This window comes from Mirounga leonina, unplaced genomic scaffold (assembly GCF_011800145.1).
Source record: "Mirounga leonina isolate KUSES-001 unplaced genomic scaffold, KU_Mleo_1.0 Mir_173, whole genome shotgun sequence".
NCBI lineage: Eukaryota > Metazoa > Chordata > Mammalia > Carnivora > Phocidae > Mirounga > Mirounga leonina.
In genome coordinates this window covers 57,279,786-57,296,782 of record NW_023270447.1, presented here as the reverse complement: position 1 = coordinate 57,296,782, position 16,997 = coordinate 57,279,786, and the positions used below count along the sequence as shown (strand labels likewise).

The 16,997-nt window shown below is 42.8% G+C and overlaps 1 protein-coding gene across 1 annotated transcript in view; it reads left to right on the top strand.

Annotated features, from left to right (window-relative positions):
- Nucleotides 1-2,715, top strand: part of CMPK1 (cytidine/uridine monophosphate kinase 1) — a 38,448-nt gene extending 35,733 nt beyond the window's left edge. Inside the window, exons 4-6 of the mRNA XM_035018616.1 lie at nucleotides 363-439; nucleotides 683-779; nucleotides 1,693-2,715. Coding sequence (XP_034874507.1) covers nucleotides 363-439; nucleotides 683-779; nucleotides 1,693-1,734 — 216 coding nt within the window. The 3' untranslated portion in view covers nucleotides 1,735-2,715. The remainder of the gene's footprint in view (nucleotides 1-362; nucleotides 440-682; nucleotides 780-1,692) is intronic.
- Nucleotides 2,716-16,997: the final 14,282 nt, after the last annotated feature.

Below are 16,997 nucleotides of genomic sequence, written 5' to 3'. Positions count from 1 at the left end.
AAAGTTTGAGGCATGTAATTCATACCTAATAAGTTAATAATATGTCCTAGATGGAAGCATACACACACAGATCTTCTTTTTATTGCGGTTTTAAAAAAAGTACACAGGAAAAACTGAGTCATGAATGAATTCTTATTATGCTCTGTACTTATTTAACCTAGTTTATATAAATTGAACCACATGTTTAAATTTAAAAGGACTTTGCATGTTGATTAATGAATTAGACAAATTAGTTTTAATGTAGGGGGTTTTTTGTAATCTCTTCAAACTTTGTTCTCCTTTCAGGTTAAAAGAATGGCAAACATGAATAGCAAATTCACATTTTTTTTTTGTAATAACTTTTTATTTATTTCTCTTTTTAGATCTGTATTGAACGATGCCTTGAGAGGGGAAAAAGTAGTGGTAGAAGTGATGACAACAGAGAGAGCTTGGAGAAGAGGTACTCTGCAGATTTTACACATCGCCACCTTAGGCTCAGTTTGGAATTTGAGGAACAGATTAAATACCTGCCTCAGTTTGCCCAGAAAAAGAAAATGGCATGCTTAAATATGTAAAATATCTGGTCTAAGAAGATGGTAAGGGAGTCGGTTGGGTCAGATCTGGGTTGTGCTCCGAGCAATCCTATAACATGGGGGAGAATGGGTGGATACTTAGAACCTTACATTATTTGCTGCTTTTGCAGAATTCAGACCTATCTTCAGTCAACAAAGCCAATTATTGACTTATATGAAGAAATGGGGAAAGTCAAGAAAATAGATGCCTCTAAGTCTGTTGACGAAGTGAGTATCCCTAGCTTGCCTTAAAAGAAAAGTCAAGTAAAAATGTGATTTCATGGGGCAAGGGGGTAGGTAGGCAGGAGAAAAAGAGATCTGACAGATTAGTTTGCTTTTCAAGACCCTGGAGACTAAATGAAAAATGAGATTTTTTTCTCTTTTTTGAATAGCGTCTAAAATAGATTTTACAACTTCAGACTTGTTCTTCACAAGAAGTGGGTGGTTTATTAATTCCAAACCTCTTCTCAAGCACTGGAAAATTGGCATTTTGAGAACTGTGATTTGGACCACGTTCATTTTTTAAAATCTCTAATGTAATGGCGAGTCCTTTTAGCTCAAGGGCCCCAGGCTGCTTCTGTCTCTTCATCACAGAGCACAGAGCTCCAGGGGCTCAGGGCTTCCAAACCCAGCCCTTCTCTCTGCCTCTGAAAATCCATGAGCTTTCAGTGCCCAGCAGCTCTTTCTAGTGTCTCTCAGTCCAGCTCCTCTTGCCCTGATTCCCTGAGTCTTCCTTTCTGGACTTTCCTTGTTTATCACATAGTTCTATTGGTTTTTTATCCATTACTCCTTCCCCTAGAGGTGAGGTGATATATCAGGGAACTTAGTGCTTTAGAACCAGAACTAGAAAAATAAGCCACTTCAGTTTACATTTTATCCAGTAATTGCTACTGATCAAGAAATTTGTTTTGTCCTGAAAACACTAATAAAATTGAATGCACTTGTTCACAATTTTATATGTGTTTATGATATTACATACTACTGTCTAAAGTAAGATAGATGAAACCAAGGAATTACAATATATATTTTAATGATACATCTTGAAAATTAATAGAAAATTGACTTTTTAACAGGAACTTAAGCCATATAGTGTTTTAATAATGCCTTCTTTTTAAATTACTATTATTTTTGTCCTTTACAGGTTTTTGATCAAGTTATGAAGATTTTTGACAAAGAAGGCTAACTCTAAACCTGAAAGCATCCTCAGAATCATGCTTGAATATTGCTTTGATAGCTGCTATTACAACCCCTTTTTAAGGCAATTTTAATCTTTCAAAATTACATCTCAGTTAATGGCTGGAAAGTATGTAGTAAGACAAATTAAATTTTTTATCTTAGATTTTTTTGGTTATAGGAGTAGACAGTGAATTCGGGTCTGACTTCATCTTAGCTATGGTGCTCACAAAACAAAGAAGGATATCAGCTTAGTTCTTTGTTTTTACTAAAAAAATATATCCCTTTTATAGTTTGTGCCTTCTGTGAGCAAAACTTTTTAGTATGTCTGTATATCCCTTTAATAATTACAACATGTTAGGATTAGGGATTCCCCACTTCCTTGTTTTCTTGCAGGTTTTAAATTTCCAACCTGTTAAGTGAATTTGTGGACCAAATTCCAAAGGAACTTATTGTGTAGTCGGTTCTTGCAAAATGTGTTTGGTAAACGAACTCATAAAATGAATTCCTAGAAGTGTTTTAGTATTTATCAAATAATTGACCATTTCCTGTAGAAAGATAAGAAAACTTAGGCTTTGTTTTATTACAACTTATACAAAGTTGTGTGACAGGGCATCTTCTTTGCTTCCAGGGATTGGGATGGGGGTCACTGGGGGTTCAGAGCCTGGCAGAATTGTCAGCTTTATTCTGACATAAATCTGAGGGTAAGGGGCAGGGACCACATCTAATGACCTGTGTTCCTGTCCTCTATTATGTAGTGTTCTTAGTGATTAAACTGATCTTAACAGAATTCCTAGCAGTGGAACCTTGAAATGCATGTATGAGGTTTATGGTCAATGATTTGGTTAGCATTTTAGTAACACTTCATTCAAAGTGTTTTTGTTTGTTTTCTAGACTAAATGTAGGGTTCGTATGAAGTAAAAACATCTAATGGTTAATTTCCCATTTGTGTTATATTTTCTTGAATACTTTTTTTCAGTTATTTGTTTAAGGAGATTTAAAAATCATTGCACTTTGGTCAGAAAAATAATAAATATATCTTATAAATGTTTGATTTCCTTCCTGGCTACTTTTATTTAGTATATTCTTTTTTGGCATCATGTTGAAGCATTGAAAGGTACAGAATAAAAGAAAAGGCTAAAGAGTCCCAAGGAATTTTCCCTTAAATCCATTCTTCCTTTAAAAAATCTCTGAGAAATTGATTTTCTCCTTCTCTTATCTTTTCTGCCATTACTAATGCAGAGTGACTTCCAAGGTTCTTAATGTGAGATTTATTAAAATGTTTCTCATTTTTAGCATGTATGCGATTTGGTATACAAGCTTAAATCAGGTAAGGAATTTTGTCTTTGTGTAATTAGACTTTATATTTACAGTCATTGGGAATAGGAGCACCTGGCTGGCCAAGTGGTAGAGTATGCAGTTCTTTATTTCATGGTCTTGAGTTCAAACCCCACATTGAACATAGTTTACTTTAAAAAAAAAAAGAAGAGGGGCGCCTGGGTGGCTCAGTTGTTAAGCGTCTGCCGTCGGCTCAGGTCATGATCTCAGGTCCAGGGATCGAGCCCTGCATCAGGCTCCCTGCTTGGCGGGAAGCCCGCTTCTCCCTCTTCCACTCCCCCTGCTTGTGTTCCCTCTCTCGCTGTGTCTCTCTCTGTCAAATAAATAAATAAAATCTTAAAAAAAAAAAGTATGAAGTCATTGGGAATAGTGAGTGCAATTTATGAATGTTCTTACATTGTAATAGGTTCGTTTATTTCTATGTGTATTATGAAATTCACTTCTTAATGATACATTTTTCAACAAACTTGCCATTAAGAAACAAAGTATCTGTAAGTACTGTAACATATTAGCCACCAAAATTTGTATTGAGATTATTTTGGTTTCTTGGAAGAGATTGTAATGAATTCTTATCTAGTGATTTAGTCCAGCCAGTACAGAGGGACTTTCCTGGTGGTTTAATCAAACAACTGCAGTATGAAACAAGAGTAAAGACTAAGGTTTTTAGAGCATTCCTACTTAAATAAGTGAAAAAATTCATCAGATAGGGGAATCTAAAGATTTGTATTGATATCGGGAAAGCAAATTTAAGGTTTTTAAGAAGACTGCTGAGACTAGGTGCTTTGCTTCCTTTCATCACACATCCTTCTGTGGCATTTGAGAACAGAAACCAAGAAACAATAATAACTAAATTATGAGCCTTTGCTTATTGTTTGCTTTTGAGTAGAAAAACATGTTGGCAATATTGAGTTTAGGATTTGACTGAGATACATCTGACTTCATTACTTTAGTTATTCCATTTGTTAAAGATACAGTAACCAAGAAGTTTTTGACTTTCTTGAAAGACCCCAGTGGAAGCCTTGCCTTTTTTTTTTTTTTTAATTAATTAGCCTTATTTCCATTCAGTGATGTTGGATGTGTATGACTCATTTGGTAAATAATTCTAATAAATTTTGTGCTATGGCCTTTGCTTTTTCAGATTTTTGTTCTTTGGAGCATATTGAAAGACCGAGAAGTATCATGTATTTAACATGTGGGTTTAAGGCAAAATCATAGTTCAGGATCCAGGAGAATTTTCTGCTCTGTGTATTATGTTTGCATATTTGAATTAAGTAGAAAGCATGACTTTATCCCATTGCTTTAAGAAGTAATTTGGATTGAAGCACGAGTATAGCATACTTTATTACCTACCTGCAGCATCAATTGCTTGTCTCTTTCAGGGGGAGATTGGCAGCCAGCAACATCTCAGGATGCAGGGTTTCGGGGGCTTGTGGCTTTGCCACGTAATCTGAGTGGTTGCCTGACACTCAGTGGTCTCTGGAGATAATAGTGGCTGAAAGTATTGGCCAGAGTAGGTCAGAACTTTTTCCGTGGAGGTTTGGTCCTTCATCTTCAAACACGTACTAATTGCACTAGCCATGGTGCTGCTGTAAACATACTCTCTGCCTGATAGAAGTTTTCTACCTAAAACTAACATCCTGATGTGGGTAGACCTTCAGATGTCTTCTTTTGGCTAATAATCATTATGACATAACTTATTTCCCTTCTCCCTAGCCTACCTGCATGCTTCAGCTAAATTAAATGTGCCTTAATTCTAAGCATTTCTTTTTTCTAATGAAAGCAAGGAAGCTCATTTATTGTGTACTAAGGAAAAAGGTAAAAAATGGTCCTAATCACCTATCCCTTTATTTCCTCACCCCTGACTCCAGTGTAAGTAGTCTCTGGATCCAGGTATGCTTTCCTTTGAATGGGTGTGATTATTGTGATTGTGGTGTTAATTCTGGGTCTCAGTTATGTTCTGCAGGTCACCAGCTTTCCTGTCCTGGGGAGAGCCAAAGGATGAAGTTGAATTTCTGGTTGTCACCCTATACCTTTGGTCAGCTATACCAGCTCCAGGCTATCACCAGGGCTCAGATTTTTATGGGGTCCCTGCTGTCCCTGCTCATCAGAGCAGAACCTGGTTTTCTTGAGTCCATCTTCTTTAAAGAGGCTTTTCTTTCATGATTTTGTCCTCCTAAGACCGAGGCATAAGAGAAGATGGTTTAATTATTTTGTCCTATTTAGGGGGAGACAGGGGTCATAAATCAACATTTCTCTAAGTGAGGTTCTTTCAGCCACAGAAAATTGTTTTTTATTTAGGATACATTTTGAAGTTACTTTATGCAGCTTCCTAACATTGGCCTTTGATGCCCTAACCGACCACAGGAAAAGCATCTGCACATCTGCAGAGGTACGTTACCACACCTCAACCCTAACGTAGATAATCCAAACCAACTTTAAAAAGTGTCTTCTACACAGTGGAATCAAGCAGTTAAGCAGCCTTCTGCATAGACAGCAGATGCATTCTCTTTTGGTTGAGGAACCACATTTAAAAAAAGAAAGTAAAATTCAAAAAATATGTATGTGAGCTTTGGAAATATTCTCATTCTACCCTTTAGGAGGCTTCCTGGACGAAATATACTCTCAGTAGCTGCTTCTATGAAATTAAGGGGGGGAAAGTGATACAGTGGACTCCAGATGGACTTCCAAGAAAACCCCTGAATTGGCTCAGATTCCTTGCCAGTCTGTAAACCCTTGCAGCCCTCTAAAGGCTCTAGGTGGAAGTGGCCCTCCCACAAGCACCTGGCTCCAAAGGCTTCCAGAACCAGAGGGAAAAGACACTGAATTGGTTCAGCAGTTAGTTCTTGGAAGCACGAAGCTGTTGGGCATGGCTCACTGTAGGTTGTTCGTTAGTTTTATAGAGAAACATTTTCACAAGTGGCTCCACAGCCGCCGTCAGAATTTGGCCCGAGTTCTCTGTGATTGCTCAAGGCTGCATCACAATAGCCTTGTCACAATGGAAACCTGTCTTCTTTTTAATCACCAGGTAGCGCACAACAGGCGCTACCATTATCCTATCCTGACCTGGGAGAGTGGTTCCAATAGACGCATTGTTTACGTGTTTGGGGGGAAAAATGCTGAGGTTTAATGTTCAACTTTCATGTGGGGTCAAAACACTCCTATCCAATGGCCATTTTAAAAACAGCTGCATCAAAATCCCCCTGGTGTCAGGTTCTGTGTCAGAGTGTCTGTGTCCTATGCAGCCTCAAACATGACGGAGCAGAGACCGTTCCTCTGTTCGGGGCCTTTACTGAGCCCTGGTAAGTGCTCTTCAGCGGCGGGAGGCGTGCTCCGTGCTCCTGGCCTTGAGGCTGCTGCTGCGTGCTCATGCAAGATTCAGAGATGGAGGGGAGGGAATGGGCTGAGGGCGGGGGGGGGGGGGGGGGGGGGGGGGGGGGGGGGGAGGGGGGGAGTGAAGCCATTTGTGTAGAGAAGCAGGAGCTGGTTCAGCCCAGTTCTCCTTCATCCACGGCGGCCCTTGTAGGAGACTTCTTCCGCCCATAATCACTCCTACCAACACCATTTCTTCATCTGCCCACAGTTTGCATGATCGTAGGCCACATTCCCACTACTCTTCAGGAGAATTTTGTTGATGAAAGTGGGTTTCAAGAATGTGACTCCCTTGACACCGTCTGTCTTCATTTATCCTTAACTTACGGTTTGAGTAATTCTAATGGATATTTGTGAGTTCAGCTTGTGTATGTGACTTGAAGTAGCTGTTTAATTTACAGTCATCAGCTAAATCATTGTTTCATATGACAATACACAGACTGGTCATTTGCTGGAATAACCGCTAGATTCATACAGGAGGCATTATTACAGTTTGTAATCACATTAATGCAAGGATCTGCCATCTTAATTGAGCTAACTGATCATGTTAACCAGCTACATTTCAGAGATGCTAGCCCTTGACTGAGATCAGAGAGTTTGTTACAGGAAATCTACATTTTCCTTAGGCACCGTGTCTGTCATCAGACCAAGAAACGGCAAGAGCACTAAATGATGATGTTACAAAAAGTTGGTTGGCCATTCATTCAAAATATGTTTGAGACAAATTAATTAGGAATACCACAATCAGTAATACAGTCCCTGCCCTCAAGCTCACCAGTTAAGCTCAAGTCTAGTGGTTTCTTACCTGTATTGTGCTTTTGTATGGTGCTTTAATGCAAGCACACTTTTAGCCCTGTGATCTCATTTTGCTTTCCAAATTATGTAGGTTGGGATGGCAATTTTCCTGTTTCATGGATGATTAAACTGCAGCCCAAGGAATCCAAATCAATTACCCAACAATCTTTATAGCTAAATAGTTGTGAGTCTTGAATTGGAACCCCAGACCTCTGGGTCTTACCAGATCTGCCTCCTGTCTTTCTGGTAGCCCATGCCTCCTCATCACTAGCCTATTACCCTCGTTTATTTTCCCTATTGCACAGATCTGCTGTTTGTGAGGTTACTTTGTTTACTTATCAATGACCCCCTTTGCTAGATTCTAAGTGTCAGGAGAGCAAAAATGTCTGTTTTCGTCTCTGTTTCCCAATGGCTGTACATAGTAGGCACTCAATAAATATTTCTTGAAAAAATAAACTGAAAAGGAAAATTATTTTTGGCTATAGCCATAGCTACAAGTTACATCACTGAACTTTGGATCCTACTTGGGTCTACCAACAATTTCTTTATGTTTTGTGTGTTGTTTTTTTTTTTTAAAGAGGAAGAGGGGGGAGGGGCAGAGGGAGAGAGAGAATCTTAAGCAGGCCTCATGCCTGGCATAGAGCCCGTCGCGGGGCTCAGTCTCACCACCCTGAGACCATGACCTGAGCCGAAATGAAGAGTTGGAGGCTTAACCAGCTGAGCCACCCAGGGGCCTCTCCTTAGGATTCCATTTTCATTCCTCCTGGAGACTGGATGCTGATAAGAGGAATCTTTGACTTCATCAGCCTCCCTCTGTTTGTAGCACACAACTCAGAGAAGACTTAAAGTGTGACTGACTATCTTGGAAGGAAAACCAGGAGAGAGAGATAGGGACCAGAAAACAATGTTTTGGTGAAAAATCTAACCACCCACGCATAGTTCAGTCTAGTTGATTTTTGACCTATTGTACCTTTGTTTTAATGTTCCTGTGTTATGACTTAGAAAATTTCTGCTTTATGAAGACTTTGACAGTTTCTGGTTCATGCTCCAGATCTGAAACTGCTTAGTATAAATTTCTACTGGAAGCCTGGTAAGACTATGGTATATCCTCAGCATTTTCACTGACTCTGTTTACTGGACTGGGAGAGAAGAGGAGAGGCTTTCTGCCTATTTTCTCCTCTATGGGTGTGCATCATAGTTCTTGATGCATGGAGTCTTTGGGAAAGAAATTTTAGAGATCTTAGCTGTATTTCTGTATTCTCTTACTGACCTGGCACAGAGTAGATTCTTTTTTTTTTTTTTTTAAGATTTTATTTATTTATTTGAGAGAGAGAGAATGAGAGACAGAGAGCACGAGAGGGAAGAGGGCAGAGGGAGAAGCAGACCCCCCGCCGAGCAGGGAGCCCGATGCGGGACTCGATCCCAGGACTCCAGGATCATGACCTGAGCCGAAGGCAGTCGCTTAACCAACTGAGCCACCCAGGCGCCCACAGAGTAGATTCTTAATACGTTTTATTCTTAATACATTCTCTTGGATATTGAAGGACGTGTCTTCCTCAAAGCCCTTCACATAGGGACGCCTGGGTGGCTCGGTTAAGCATCTGCCTTCAGCTCAGGTCATAATCCCAGGGTCCTGGGATCGAGTCCCACATTGGGCTCCTTGCTCTGCAGGGAATCTAATCTGCTTCTCCCTCTGCCTGCTCTGCCTGCCACTCCCCCTGCTTGTGCTCTCTCTCTCTGACAAATAAAATATTAAAAAAAAAAAAAAGCCCTCCAGATAGTAGAGGAACTAGGCCTAGAACCCAGCTTTCCTTTCTTCCAGCACACATTCCTTAATTAACCCCAACATGATTTTATCCACTGTCATTCCTAACAACAACTTGGAAAGGGGAAAGGCAAAGTCGTATCTTGTGATGCTCCAGAGTCACTCATTTAGTAGGATTTCATTTGATGTGCAGAACATCTGTTGAATGTCCTTTAAACCTTTTTTTTTAAACTGGTGCCACTCCCAGAAATTCTAATTTCATTTTAAAGACTCCCCAGGTGAATCTAAATCAGTGGTTCTCAAACTTTCAAGTGCATCAGAATCATTTGGAGGGCTTGTTAAACCCAATTTGTGGGGCCCACCCCAGAGCTTCTGGTTCTGTAGATCTGGGTATGGTCCAAGAATTTGCATTTCTTATAAAAGTTCCAGGTGATACTGATACTTTGAGAATCACCGTACTAAATAGTGACCGGAGCTGATATTGGAAACTCCCAGTCTTGCATCTTTGTGGGCAAGGGACCAAGCAAGTCTTCTTGGTCTTTATATCCACAGTGCCTAACATAGAGTAGATACTTAGTGCTGGATAGATGACAAATTGATAACAACCCTAATGAGAGCTCACAAGTCAAACAGTTGCCTAGTCTGCCATTCCTGAAGCTCCTGGGTTGGTCAGGGGGAGGAGAGGAAAAAGGACTAGGAGAAGATCACAAATATTCTCTCCCTAAAAAAGTTGTCAGGTGGGTACTAACTTGACAATGTAGGTGGCTCAGCTCACCAGCTGCCACTGTCTTAAAAGGTGAGGAGAGCCCTGGGGGCTGCTCTCACTGTCCAGACTTCTGAAGGGAGATGTTGTAGATGTGTTCAATGTGGGCTTGAGGGCACAGATAAGACCATGGAAGCAACTAAAGGAGTCCTTTTAAATTTAGAGCCGCGCAAGGGCGCCTGGCTGGCTCAGTCAGTTAATCTGCTTTCGGCTCAGGTCAGGATCCCAGGGTCCTGGGATAGAGTTCCGTGTCAGGCTCCTCGCTCAGTGGGGAGCCTGCTTCTCCCTCTTCCTCTGCCTGCCGCTCCCCCTGCTTGTGCTCTCTCTGTCAAATAAATAAACACAATCTTAGGGGAAAAAAAAAAAAAAAAGCTGGCCAGCAGTGAACTAGGATAACTGAGGATGTGAGTTCCCCATCACTGGAGGTGTGCAAGCAAGCCTGGATGCCTACTCAGCAGGATGTTTTAGAATCTTCCAGCCCTTAGGTTCTATGGCTTGTGGACCATCCTGTTCAAGTTGTAGCTATCTAAGTCTGAGGTCCACCTGGAACCCCAGCCACATTCTCTGGGCCCTCTTGAAACCCAGGACACAGAAGAGCTCCCTGTCCATAGAACCAGGGAGGAAAGGCTGAGGAACATCATGGAAGCCTGTGCCTTCCCATAGGAACCCAAACACTGAGAAATTTCCTTAAGCGTCTGTTTTCTGCCTCCCGGGACCCCTCCCCAGTGTCTGGGTTAGGTACCCAACAAAGTTCTTTGGGGATAATGCTGCTGGTGGTGAGGAGGTGCCTGCTTCTCATCAGAGGAGAGGAACAGCACTAGCAAAAGCATGGCAGGATGAGTGAGGGGTGGGGGAGATGCGCCCAGCTGGACAGGGTGGGCGTCCGTGTACCAAACAATGGGAGACAGGAACATGCAAAGACAAGGGGGGGAAATGTAATGGACAAACTGTAAAGGCAGGTAAAAGAATGTGGACTTGTGTCTGTTTAGTCAAGTCCAGACCAGGCTAACTACTAGGCTGGATGAGGCAGTTTGACAAAGGCTTCTCAGATTTTGGAGGCTGCTCTACTCCTCACCCCCTCCTCTTTTTCTCCTCTTTTTCCTCCTTGCTGTAGCTGTCCCTTGAGTTCTATTCTGAACCCTTAATGGTTTTTTCCATCTCACTAGGGACAGTTTGCAAACCCTCCCTGGCTTGGCCTGGGTTAGGGCTGGGCCGGCAGCCCGCCTGCCTGAGCCGGGGAGAGGAGGCGCCTCCTAGCAATAAGCAACCCACAGAACTGTGTCTGTTATTTAAGAAAAGTTTCTGGGTTTTCGGCTAATTGCAAAAATACATAATGGATGCTTTTCGCATCTGCTAGTTATTCTGGAACAGGCCTTCATCCAAGAGCGAACTTTAAACAAACAATAAGATTATGGAGCTTAACTATTTCAATGTGTAACAGAAAAGAAAGCCAAGGCCCAAAAAGTTACATTAACACACATCCACGCAGACACAAGCATGGTACCAACGGATACACATGCATACAAACATACAGATGCACCTTCTGGTTCCAGTGCTCACAATGCCCCATCCCTGGCCCCAGTACACATACTCTGAGACACACAAATACACATGCCTAAATTCATGTACACGTGTACACCTACCCAGCTGGGCAACACAGCACACAGACCACAACCCCAGACACAGCTGCATTCACACAGATCATTTTCACTGCAACAAGTGGTCTCTTGTGTGAGCAAGAGGGAAGTGAAACAGCTGGGTACTGGCTGAGCCTCATTGGAATCAGGTGTGGTTATTCAGTGTGGCCACCAAGGGGCGCCCGTCATCCATCGTGCATCCACCTTCCGCGGGTTCCGCCAGCCTGTCGATTGTTTCTGGGCCCACAAGCCTGCACCTCCCTGTTCCGGCTCCCTGCACAGAGCTGGGAGGCACCTTACTTCCAGCCCCAACCTCCTGGGATCCACTGTACGCATTCCCCCCTTTTCCCTCTCCCAAACCACTGAAACAGCCACAACCCCTCCTCCCGCCTCCCTCCTAGCTGAACAAACATACTTCAGAGCCCCCTGCTCAGTCCTGAGACTTCTTGGGAACTTGATCTGTCAGGTCTTAATCATAATGTGGCCTCTACCAAAAGCTTCTCCCCCCGGGAGCAGCTGTCCAAATCTCATCTCTTTTTCAGAGCCTGAGATAGCATCTCCCAGGGCAGGATTACCAAAGTTAACAATCCATGTTAAAATAATTGAGTGAGTTAATGCCCAACTCAACAACTTCCCCATCAGCTCTAGCTGGAGAGATCTTCCACACCCAGCTCCTGCCTCCCGGCTTCCCCCCCGCCTCCCCCCGCCCCGGGGGTCTATGGAATAAATCCTGGCTTCAAAACATAAGCTAGGGTAGAAGGACCTAGTGTGTCATGAAGTCAGTCTTTTTCAGCATCCCTGACAGGTAGCTACCCTAGCAACAGATTGCTCATCCCTCCCTAAGCAGTTGTCCTCACTGGGTGGCTCCGACTTCTAGGAAGTTTCTCTATGTTCCGTCTCCATAAACATTCCCAGAGCTCCTTCTTCACGACAGGGGCTGTGGCAGGCCTGGATTTCTGCCCTTCCACGAGCTAATAGTCTGGAGAGGGCATTTAACCAGTATAGCATGAGACCTGCTTTCATGCAGCAAGTACAAAGTGCAGGGGAGGGTGTGAACTTCCAGAGGAGTGAGGCAGGGAGTCAGGGAGTCAGAGGGAGTAAGAGCTGAACAAAGAAAGTGAATAAAATGATAGTTACAATTCTGTTTATTGACTGCTTACTGTGTTTGTGACTGCTAACCATCATAGAGGAACAATTCTAATCCAGGTCAGCCTGCCTGCAATCTGACAGTTTAACCACTAGGCCAAAACATCTCCTATAACAAATAAAATAGGAGTTTGGGGGCAGACATGCCAGATGTATTAGTTTTCTATTTCTGTGTAACGAATCATCACAAACTTGGCAACTTTAAACAACACCCACGTGTTACTTTACAGTTGTTCCGAAGTCTGGGTTCTCTGCTCACAATATCACAAAGCTGAAATCAAGAAACCAGCTGGGCCGGGCTCTCATCTGGAGGCTCTGGAGAGATTCTACTTCCAAGCTTACCAAACTCTTGGCAGAATCCAATTCCTCGCGGTTGTAAGACTGAAGTGTCTGTTTACTTGCTGACTATTGGTCATGGGGCACTCTTGGCACTAGGCGCTGGGCTCAGTTCCCTTCCACTTGCCCCTTCCAAGATAGAATGCATATAGATGCATCCAAAATTTTAGAAACTAAGAAATTTTTTTGTGTAATTGTGTTAGTATCAGTCACTGCAGAGCTAGTAGTTACTAGATGACATTTTATTTATTTATTTTTTAAGACTTTACTTATTTGAGAGAGAGAGAGCACGAGCAGGGGGAGCAGCAGAGGTAGAAGGAGACGCAGACTCCTTGCTGAGTAGGGAGCCCGATGCGGGGTTCCATCCCAGGCCCCTGGGACCATGACCCGGGCTGAAGGCAGATGCCCAACCGACTGAGCCCCCCAGGCACCCCTAGAAGGCATTTTATTTCTTACACTACTTTTCTTTTCCTCTTTTCCTTACTGCCTTTATCTCTCCCTCATGTTTATCCAGTCTCTCATTCAGCCTCCCTCTCTTCCCAGAGACCTCCTTTCAAGGCCCCCTACTCTCCCACTCCAGTCTCCTCTGCGAGTGTCTCCACCTGCCGGACACCTGTCAGCCTGACTTCCCCTCACAGCTTCTGCACTGGGGGGGGGGGGGGGTCGGCGGCTAGTCTTTTCTGGAACTTAGTCTTTTTTCTTCCATGGCTCATTTCCATGTTTGGAGAAAACCCTCCCAGTAATCACCTAAGGAAGGGTGCATAGGACATAAATATTCTGACTCCTGATATGGCTCCACATGTCTGTACTCTAGCCCAGTAATTGACAGTTCAGCCTTTATAGAGCTCTAGATTGAAAACTCTGCTCTGCCAGCATTTGGAAGTATTTCTCTGTTGACTGCTAGCATCCCATGTTGCTGCTGAGAATTCTGAAGCCATTCTCATTCTCATTCCTTTGCGACCTTTTTTCTTTTCATTTTTCTCCCCTCTGAAAGCTTTTAGATCTTCTCTTTAATCCCTGTGTTAAAAAATGTCAGGATATTGTTCCTGAGTGTGGGTCACTTTGTCATTCATTTGGGGGGCACATAGCGAACTCTTTTAATATGAACTTTGTTTATGGGAAATTTTCTTATGTGACTTTTAAATAATTCCTCTTCTCCACTGGTATCTATTTGTGCTAGAATTCCCATTTGTTGGATTTTTAACTTCTTGGATTGATCCTTTATGTTGCTTATATTTTCTGTCATATTTTCTTTTTTTTTTCAAGTTTATTTACTTTTCTTAGTAATCTCTACAGCCAATGTGGTGCTCAAACTCACAACGCCGAGATCAAGAGTTGCGTGCTCTTCGGACTGAGCTAGCCAGGAGCCCCATTCTTTCCTGTTTTCTACCTCCTCATCTTTTTATTTCACTTTCTGAAAAATTTCTTGAGCTTGAAAACATTCTATTCCTATTATATAGATTTATATTATATATAAGTTATATATAATTTATTTACATAATATATAAATTAATTACATAATTAATATATGCCTATAATATAAAAATATTTATATACCTAATATATACATATAATATAAATATATATATATTTTTCCAAGAGCTGTTTGGTTCTTTTTCTTTATACCATCCAGTTTTTATTTTAGGGATATGATACCTCCTTGAATCTCTGTGAGGTTATTAATAGAGTGTAAACTTTTTTTTCATTCTTCTCTGTTCCTTGCATCATTTCCATTTCCTCTGAGGTCATTTTATTTGTCTTACGTTCAGTTTGGAGGCTTTCCTCAAATGTGTGGTAATCTTTGGCTGTCCATTCATGTTTAAGAATGAAGAACTCAGCAGCTTACTGATCAGCTGGCATGCCTTAGTGGATGAGGTGGTCAGTCAGTTGCTACAGCAGAGGATTTCCTCCCCCCATTCCCACCCCAAGGCCAGTACATGAGGGTCCTTCTTCTGGGGACATTAGATTTCTCCAGAAACTGCCTGCTCCCACCTAAAGAGCAGACTCTGACCTCTTGGTGCTCTGTGCCCAGGTGTGGGGAGGCCCTGTCCAGGGTACAGATTTTCATTTCATCTGCTGATTTGAGCTCTGTGTCTTGCTGGTTCTGTCAAGGATGCCTGCCTCTTTTCCTTGACTGTGTCTTCTCTGCATGCTCTGTGCTAAGGCTTTCTGTGCCCTGCTGCATCAGTTACCACTCTTCCATCTGCTTTCTGTTGTCCTGAAATTTGTTGTAGCGTCTCCCCTACTGGTGGTACCTCACCCATTATTTTTATTATTGTGGGCTTACATCCTCTTTATTTCTTAACAGTCATTTTAGAGGGCTCTCAAGGGAAAGGGAAATAAGATGAGCCATCAGGGTATCATCCCCAGTGACATGTCAGCCCTGGCTCTTTCTTCTATCCCTCATATTACCACACTGGCCCAATTGTGAGGTCCTCAAAAGCGTGCCTCAGGACTCCTGTGCTTGCTCCCTTATCCCTGAGCTTCAGGCACCTCTTCTTCACCTTTCGATGCTCTTTCCTCCACAGGAAAGGACTGTAGACTTCTTCACTCCAAGTGTGCATGTCAGGTGAGAGCTTCTGGGAACATAGTACCTATTGCTTCACGCCTCACAAATAAAGAGTGAATGGTGGTATTTCAGTTCTATGGCTTGATTTGGGAAAGCTATGTCTCAGGCTTGAGCACCATTCTTACACGTCTTGAGCCCTAAAATGATCTCATGTTACTCACTGGTGATAATAGCACAAGAGTGAATCTCTCAAAGAGCTGAGACAGGCCAACTGTGCTGGAGAGAAGTTGTTGTTACTCCATACTGTACCTTCTGTCTCCAGGCCTGGACATGCAGCTTGTGATCACTGAGGGGCCGCTGCTGTCCCTGACCTATAAGGGCTATGAAGCCTGGTGGCCTGGAGGTGGCTCTGCATCAAGGGCCTCCAGTGGACAGACTACTTGGCCGGGATGTTATCCCTTACACTGGGACACAGGACTCCCTGAATCTTGGAGGGCTCCACCTAGAGGATCCCCTGCAGACAGGATCTGACCAACCATCCTGGTTTGCCCTGTAGTGAAGAGCTTCTCAGGATGTGAGATTTTCAATGCTAAAACTGGGAAGTCCTGGGCAAACTAGGGCAAACTGGTCACCCTACCTGCAGAGGACTGTTCCCCATCCCAACCTCAGGTTTCCATAGAGGAAGAGTTGGGGGGCCTCATAGACTGCTCTTAGCTATTGTTTGGGGTCCCAAAATAGGCTCTTCTCCTTAGCTCCCAACTTATAGGCCACTCCCACCTCTTCCCCATCACTGAGCTGTACAGGACAGTCCAGCTTCTCCCAGGGCCCCTCAGCTCTGCTTTTGGCCCCAGAGATGGAAGAGGCACATCCAGAGGCAGCTATGTCTCCCACAAAATGCTTTCCTGACACTTCCCCCTCAGTGGTCTCAGTGACAACATCGGGAACCACACAAAACCAACTGGGTTGCTTTTCTGCCTCTCAATTAATAATCTGATAAAATAGTCATGATAAAATGACATTTAAAAATCACTATGCGTCAGGTCTCATGCTAAGCTCTTACTATGTGTCATCTCACTGAATTCTCAGAAGGGCCTTAGAGGCAAATATTATTATTATGCCTCTTTTATAAATGAGGAAATTGAAGCTCAGAGAGGCTGAGTTGCTCAGAGTCACACAGCTAGTAGTAATTGCAGAAATAGAACTCAAATCTAGGCGTATTTGATACCATAGTGTAAGAACTTGAGATGGTCTTGAAATGTCCAGTTTAAGTCCCACCTTCTCCAAGAAGTCTTCCCTGATCAGATTTGCCTCCTGCTCCAAATTTGGACAGAAAATCCAACTCACAATGGCTTAAACTTTTAGGACATTATTTGTTTACTTGAGAAGTCCAGAAAGGGTAGTCCCAGGACCAGTGCGTGGCTTATAGATAAAAAGGACCATGGCTCTTTCCAGCTTACCACATCATGGTCTTCAGGGTGTGGATGTGGTAGATTGCATTTCCCAAAGATGACAGAACAATATCTCCCACACCACTTGGTCTTCTGCAATGTCACTTTGCCATTCCCTCTCCTAGAGAGAGAGTCTAATTCTCTTCCTCTTCAATCTGAGCTGGCCT